Source organism: Triticum aestivum, chromosome 2B (assembly GCF_018294505.1).
Source record: "Triticum aestivum cultivar Chinese Spring chromosome 2B, IWGSC CS RefSeq v2.1, whole genome shotgun sequence".
Taxonomy (NCBI): domain Eukaryota; kingdom Viridiplantae; phylum Streptophyta; class Magnoliopsida; order Poales; family Poaceae; genus Triticum; species Triticum aestivum.
Genome location: NC_057798.1, coordinates 753,879,123 through 753,887,040, shown reverse-complemented (window position 1 = coordinate 753,887,040; position 7,918 = coordinate 753,879,123). Strand labels below are relative to the sequence as shown.

The 7,918-nt window shown below is 42.1% G+C and overlaps 1 protein-coding gene across 1 annotated transcript; it reads right to left on the bottom strand.

The window, feature by feature from the left end:
• Positions 1–4,479: 4,479 nt before the first annotated feature.
• Positions 4,480–6,195, bottom strand: LOC123047156 (uncharacterized). The gene is made up of 2 exons (XM_044470649.1): positions 6,044–6,195; positions 4,480–5,920 (listed from the first exon to the last, which is right to left on the bottom strand). Exon 2 carries the CDS (start codon positions 5,898–5,900, stop codon positions 4,767–4,769), a length of 1,134 nt encoding a protein of 377 aa, XP_044326584.1. The 5' UTR covers positions 5,901–5,920; positions 6,044–6,195; the 3' UTR covers positions 4,480–4,766.
• Between the last annotated feature and the right edge of the window lie 1,723 nt (positions 6,196–7,918).

Below are 7,918 nucleotides of genomic sequence, written 5' to 3'. Positions count from 1 at the left end.
ACATGTACATGATATATGTCAAATGCTCCCCCCAATTAACTGAAAATTCCTTTGTTCCTTGCTCCGACTCGACTCATGTGACCATTCTTCAACTTTGGCCGCATAAGTCAGACCAGAGCCCGAGCACTGATAAAACCAGAGCCCTTTTGAGCTCCTTGGTGTAATATATCTACACGTTAGCATAGGGTGCTGTGTGTAAACATAATAATAAGCATCAGTAGGACATTATGATAGTTCACAAGAACAGAAGGAGCATCGGGAGAACTTTGGCCGCCCTCATAACACATAATTCAGAGATTTTCTTCTTCCTCTTGAGAAGCAGCAGGAAAGAAATAAATACACTATGAATTCTTCACGGAATAAATACTGTCAAAATTGACTAAGCTCGTTTCAGTTAGTGGGCATATGCAGAATATCTTTTGGTAAGAAATCTGTGTTTACAAAATCAATGGTAAAAGTAAGTCAATATACAGAAAAATAACATTCTCTTGATAACTCCCGAACTTCAAAAGTTCATCAGGCAATTGAGATCATTCATACAGTATAAAATAAACTGATGGTGAAAACACAAAAATGGAAAGCGCAAGAAACGAATCAAATGTTTTCATGAGAAAAAACCCTGGATAGATTGCAACGCATGGAAAAACTCAAAGCAATTAAATTCTCAAAACAACTATTGGCCAGGATAATTGAGTAGCTTCAGCGAAAAGGAGAAAAAGAAACCAAGAAACTAACTCGTCCACTGTAGAGGTATTGAAGTGTACAGGAAGAGGCAAGAACATCTAAATGGTACTGGATGGTTGTATGAGAAGCAGAGCACGCGTATCTCTAGTTTTAGAAGCAAAATTGTGCTACTCAATGCTACTCTTGTTCACTGTGCATCAGCCTAAACTAAACACCGACTTGAAAAAGACTTCAAACATGTAAATTCCATTGCCAGTAACTAAGTGATGTAGGCTATGCGCTTGTATTTCATCTCAGAAAGGAAGGATTAAAAGAAAAGCTGTTTTGTGTCGCTTCAACAGACATGCTGAAGAGGAAGATTGTAGTTACATGTGCTGCCTTGTAGTACTTACAGATGTCGTCCATGTAGTCGACAACAGCGGGCTCATCCACTTAGGTGTCCTGACATTAACACACAAGCAGACTTCAGACTTGTAATAAAGGGGTCCTTCCATGTCGCGGGTTTACAGGGGGGAAATACAACAGTCCCCCCCCCCCCCCCCCCCCCCCCCCTTCATTTCCTAACAAAAAGAGCTTACCAGATAAAATTTCACAAACAGTATCCATAGGAAATACTTCCTCCGTCCCAAAATAAGTGTCTTTAGTACAAAGCTGAGACACTTATTTTGGGACAGAGGGTAAAACTAATTTGTAATTTCACAGGAAATGATCCTTGTAGAATGCATAAAGACCATAATCAAGCCAGCCATTTCAATTTATAACGATATGTTAAAGAACTTTAGTTGTGCTATTACGGACACATATTTCGATTGGTGAATAAGAAACTTAACGACGTCGCCTGTTGTTTGAGGATGAAAATGGTATTTCTCTCCATAGAACAACTGCTTCAATTCTTTCAAAATAGAACCATACAGCAAAAGGCTTCAGAACACAGTCAACACACTCTAAATTAGTTCATAAAATCCAAATCCATGCCATATACATTCAGCGTCTACTACCATGAAATTGCAGCTAGAAGCCAGAAAGTAGTACACTTCAATGACTGAGAACTTGAACGAGGAATAATGGAGAAAAGTGGAGAACTAACCTCCAGTTGGAAGGGCATGAAGATGCCAGCTCCTTCTCTGCTGTATCTTCCTTAATATCCATCCGACTGAACATTTATTTTCCAAAGCTGGAAAGAAAAGAAATTTACAAATATGCGCATTGGCACACATATCCATTCCACTGAACATATGCAACCCATATCCGCAAAAAAATAGAAATTTAGTACATATTCACAAAGAGTAAGTAACAGCACATGGTCACCTTCTGGTCTCAATATCCAGAGTCTCATGTTGGATACATCTTATTAATTATGTTCAATTTAGAGATGTGATGGCTCTAAATAGGTAAAATGGCTCACAAATCTAACGAGACAAAAACTACGAGATTGTCTTGAAGGACCATTATGTATAGTTCTCCTGTGATACATCCTGGACCTCACAAATGCCTTGTGTTAAAATTAAAAGGTGAATGCTCTAAGTAGGATCCTAGGGGAAAGGAAGAATAAGTAGATCCAGGATGCAGTGGTGTGAATGTGTGATGTATAGATAAGAACTCTAATAGTAAAGCCTCCTGAATCCTGATTCACTCAAGGAGCACAAGTTGTAGGGCTAACAATCAGCAATCTAAAAGGGACATTTCCCTATTTTTGTCCCCTTACCTTGTTTTTATGCAAGTGATTTACAGAAGAATTTAAGAACATTTTTTTATGTAAGTGCTTTAGAGAAGAATTTAAGAACACACGAGTTAATTTCATTCTTGGAGAGGTGCGGACTGCAATAAAAGCTAAAGACCAGGGAACACTAACAGAACCTTCTTACACTGCCATTTATCGAATAGGTGTCCGTATCTTTAGTTTGACGGCCTGTCAGTATAACCTGCTGGAGTTAATCATCAGTTTTATAGTAAAATCTTGGGCAAATTTTTTATCTCCAACAGATCAAAGATGACACACATCAGAATCCTCACCAGACCGCGCTTTGCAATTCAAGACGAAGACCCACCAGACCGAGAATCTTACAGCCCCTTATTCGAGCTTGGTGCCACAATGCAAGCGCTAACATGAGTCGATGTGTCCATGCAAGAGGTGAAACAATGGAAGCGTCCAGGCCTAAGATAAGAGGCAGTGGTGCGTGGGGAAATGCGGCACCGTGTCATTCTGCCCTGAGCCGATGTGGGCGCTCTCCCCTGAGCCAAGCGAAAGAAGTTCATATAACCCCCTGTGGTTGCACAAACCGGCCACTCCAACCTTTCCAATGCAATTTAAATGACCCCCTAAACAAGATTAGAGCGGTTTTAGCAGGCTGCTTTGCCCACATGGCAGGAAGGGTGCCAGGTAGCTAGGTGGGTGGCACAAATCCTTTGGAATAGGAGGGAACTGGCACTGGAAGTTTCTCCTGTAACGCGCAGCCGCTGCCCGTTCTCCATCCACAAGCAGCGCTGCTGTCGTCGCGCGCCAGCAGAGCTCAAGCTCATGGTGTCCTGCACTCAGGATATTGGTAATTGGCTTAGACAAATCTAATGGCTAAGCTACAACCAAGTGACAAATCAAAATTTTGGAAAAGCAGCAACTTTCTATGTAGAAAGGTTATATATAAAGATGAGACAAGAGGTAATTCAGTTGTGACTTGATAATCTGTATTGCTGCATACATGTCGTTAATGAGTGCTCGGACACAGAGATCTGGCTAACAGATAAACAGCAGCAGCAAGATCCTCTACCAAAGCATGCTAATCCTGTCCTCCTTGTTTCTCACACAAAGAAAAAGGCTGAAGCACTTGACATGCCAGTTGCTGTTCTTCACTTGGGAAAGCAAAGTTCAGACTGAATGTACTCTGTTTCTAGACTGAATATACTGTGTTTTCAAACTGAATGTACTCTGTTTTCAGATTAAAAGTGGTCTGATCATTCAGCATCATTTTTATTTAAACTTGGCAAAGATCAAACATGACAGAAATATATGATATACACATCAGAGGATATAGTAAATGGCATAAATGTCATGATCAGGACTTGGCAAAGATCAAACAGCTAACATGTCAAACATGACATAAAGAGTAAATGCTATAAATGTCATGATCAGAACTTGGCGTATATTTCAAACCCTAGTTAGCCGGCCCCAAACGCCTATGTCCGCTGCCCTAACCGCAGCACCAAACAGCCGCAATCTTCCCAAAAATCAAAATTTTACCGACGCCTTAACATTGGGAGTGATCGCCTAAACTGCGCGTTGTCGTGTGTACTCTGATCAGGCGGCGATCATCGCATCCACCCGCTGTCTCGTCGTCATAGATGGAGAAGCCAAAGCGGGGTTCGAGGGGGTCATTTGCTCGGCTACTAGCGACACCCAGGCCAGAGTGGAAAAACAGCCTGCTAAAAACAGCTCTAATCCGGTTTAGGGGTCATTTAAATGCTATTGGAAAGGTTAGGGCATTAAGAAAGTGGTTTTAGACTTCAGGAGGTGGAGTTGACGGTTTGTGCAGCCCCGGGGGGTATGTGGACTTCCTTTGAGCCGAGCACAACGGCATCCACCGGAGGTGGTGAAGGCAGCGGTCGGCAGCAGTGCATGGTGCACGGAGAACTGCACACGTTTGCAGAGAACGACGACCCAGTAGCGGCGGATCATAAGCGATGCGATCATGGTGGTGCCGAGGGGTTATAAGGGAGGGGAGGAGTGTAAGATACAGGATTGCTGCATCAAAAAAAAATGGCATTTCCATCCGATAATGTGCATGATCACTAAACATCATATGAACGCTCCAACTTTTCAAACCATTCAGGCTTTTACCAGTTATAAACCATATCATAATTTCATCAAGATTCTAGTCCATCTAATAATAAAATAAAAGCACCTAAGAAGCTATGTATACAGCAACGGCAGCAAATATAGTGATACAACATACTGAAGGAAATGAGCACTACTGCCCAAAAACTAACATAGCAGAAGTTGTAGCTACTAGATACTGATGGAAAGGGGAAGACAGACAATTCCAATCCTCCTGGAAAAACCCGTGTTGCTCCCCTTTCACCAAGTTACCTTACAAGACACATTGGATGTCATCCCTGAAGAACCTGTAGAATTTGGACCTATGGTTGACCATGATGAGTCCAGACTTCTTGTGATGCACTACCTCCACGCCAGACATCACAGCACCCATCTCAGTCGTGTTGCCAGTGTCTTCGTCCAGACCAAACTCAAAGACTTTGGTGATGCAAAACCTCCCATTTCCCAAGTACACAAAGCTGCAATCTTGCATTATCCAGTCCTCGGGCAGATCAAGGTGTGGCCAACTGTACACTAAAGGTGGACACCTCTTCGAGAGAAGACGGGAGATACCCATTGCACAAAAGTGGTTGGGTGCATCGCTGGCAATGCCAAATAAGAGGTTGTCCAGCTCTGGTACATGCACAGCACGACTGAGGAATGGCAGTGTCCAGGAGCCAGCCTTAAACCACTTGCGACTGGCTGTGTTGAAGCAGTAGGTGCCAAGGCTTTCTTCTCCGGAGGAGACAACAAGAATTGAGTCACCTTCAATTTCAAGCAGCGCATGGGAATTGACAATGCAATTGTCAGCATAGGCAGGTGGTGTTGGTAGCTTGAGCCAATTCCAGCCTTTCATCGTCCTGCCATTAGAAGGGTTACTGTACATGAGTACCTCGAAGTTGTAGGGGTCATAGCTGGAAGGGAACCTTCCCATAACGTAGAAGGCATCAGCACGTTCACGGTCAGAGGCTTCGGGATTGGTGGTGGAGAAGCTGATGGGCCTGCTCCCCTTGGGACTGTTGAGGCATGGAATTGGCTGGACCGAACCGGCGTCCATGTCGTATAGGGCGGTGTGGCCAGCGGCGTCCACGCAGAGGATCTTGCTCGCAGCACCGCTGCCTCGTTCATGGAAGGGCAGGAAATCCAGTCTTTTGTTGTCTGAGGTGGACCGCTCGAATCTGAGCTTGGACGGAGGCATCCGCGAGATGGTCTCCATCCATGGTGGCACAACGGCTGATGATGGGCACTCCATATCGAACCTTGATTTTTCTGCTGCCTGTGCTTCGGCCGTGGATCGGTAGAAGAGGTGTTCCTTGGCGTTGATGCGACTGACCGTATACAAGCTGCCACCGGCACCGCCAGTGCCATACCTCTCCATCACAACATTCAGGAACTGTCGCGCCTTCATTCTATTTCTCCCCACTCCTCCTGGAAAACAGAGATGACGAATTAGAAGATGAATGAAACCCCACAAGACAGGGCATTTCCACGAAAACAAACAAGACCGGCCAGGGAAATAAAATACCAACGTTCAACGGGCAAGAGAAATACCTGCGGCAGACAGATCCAATTGTCTTCCCCTCCAATTTCACGGAATCGAAGGCGGCGGTTGCAGCGGCGGCGGCGGCGACGGCGGCGGCGGCTGCGGCTGGGATAGGGTGTGGCATCTAGGTTTTTTTTTTTTTTTTTGAGTCCACGTGTGGCATCTAGGTTTAGCGGTCTCATTTCCTTTCTCCGCCTTATATATATGTATCGACATATCATGGGCTGGCGAGCCTTATAACAGCCCACACAGGCTTTGCCGCAGGGGAGTGTGCCAGATGGGCTGGCCCATGCGCGCGGGAGGCCTCTTTTCACCTTTTCTTTTTTTACTTTCGTTTATACGAGTATAAATAAATATATAGTAGAAACCACTTTACATAAAACATTTCAAAAAATATTAACCAAGCATTGAAAAATGTAAATGTGTGTATACAAAAAATATACAATGTGTGTGAAAAAGTTGATCATGAAATATTAATCAACCTTTTGAAATAATGTCAAACAAGTATTTGAAAAAACATTATATGTATATAGAACCATGTATTCAGATAATGTTAAACTTGTATTTGGAAAAGGTTGAATGTGTATACAAAAAATGTTGACCTTGTACTCAAATAATGTTAATCTTGTATTTTAAAAATGTTATATGTGTAGAGGAAAAATGTTGACCATGTATTCCAAAAAGGTTAATCTTGTATTGTACTCCAAAAATGTTAAACTTGTATTCAAATTTTTTTTAATCAAGCATCTGAAAAAGTTCAAATGTGTATAGAATTTTTCTTGACCATCTATTCAAAAAATGTTAAATGTGTATAGAAATTTTTTTGACCTTGTATTCAAGAAATGTTGATCTTGTATTGTATTCCAAAAATGTTAAAACTGTATTTGAAAATTTTTTATCAATCATTTAAAAAAATGTTAAATACGTATAGAAAAAAAATGTTTACAATGTATCCAAAAAATGTTAATCTTGTATTTGAACAAAGTTACTCAAGCATTCAAAAAATGTTAAATATGTGTAGTAAAAATGTTGACCATGTATTCCAAAAAAGGTTAATCTTGTATTTAATAAATGTTAAATATGTATTAGGGAAACATATTAGTTATATATACGAAAATTGGGCACACAAAAACAGTGAAACCAAGAGAAAACAAAATAAACGATGAAAACAAAACCAAAGAAAAACGAAGGGGGGGATAAAAGAAAAAAGGCAATCAAAACAAGAAAGAAACAAAGAAGAAGAAAAAAGGAGGCGACGGTTCCTGTTTCGTCACCAGGGTTTTTGTTACTGAATAGAGCAAATTTTGTAGTGTGAAGCCCAGAGAATTGTTAGCAAATCATCGACAGTCAGAGCTGGTCGATTGGCAGAACTTTGTACAAAGCTACATCATGCCGTCAATGAACTGAACCGAAGCAACACACGAGGGAAGCATAGAACCGCTCATTATGCCACCGTTGGCAAACTTGGTAGGAAACAAAAAAAAATTCCCTACGATCACCTAGGAACAATATGAATATGTATATAAGGTTTAGTTTGGATCACGATCGCTACCGACTCTGGAGTGCAGCGGAACTAGATGAGTCGGTGTAGATCATACTTGGAGTCCCTCGAACCGTAGATGAATGATCACGTGAACTGCCCACGAACGATACCATGAATGGAAGACCAAAAGCACAACCTCTCTACTTGGTTGCAAGCGTATGGTTTTCACGATCCAGCAACGCTTCGTTGTCCAAAGCTAAACATCACTGGAGAATTAGAGGGAGGAGATTAGAACCACACCGGACTTCTAATTATGAGGATTAGATTATCTAGGTCAAGCTCGAATTCATCAACTATGATCAACTAGAACTAGAGGAGGCTCCAAAACTTGTGCCCAAAC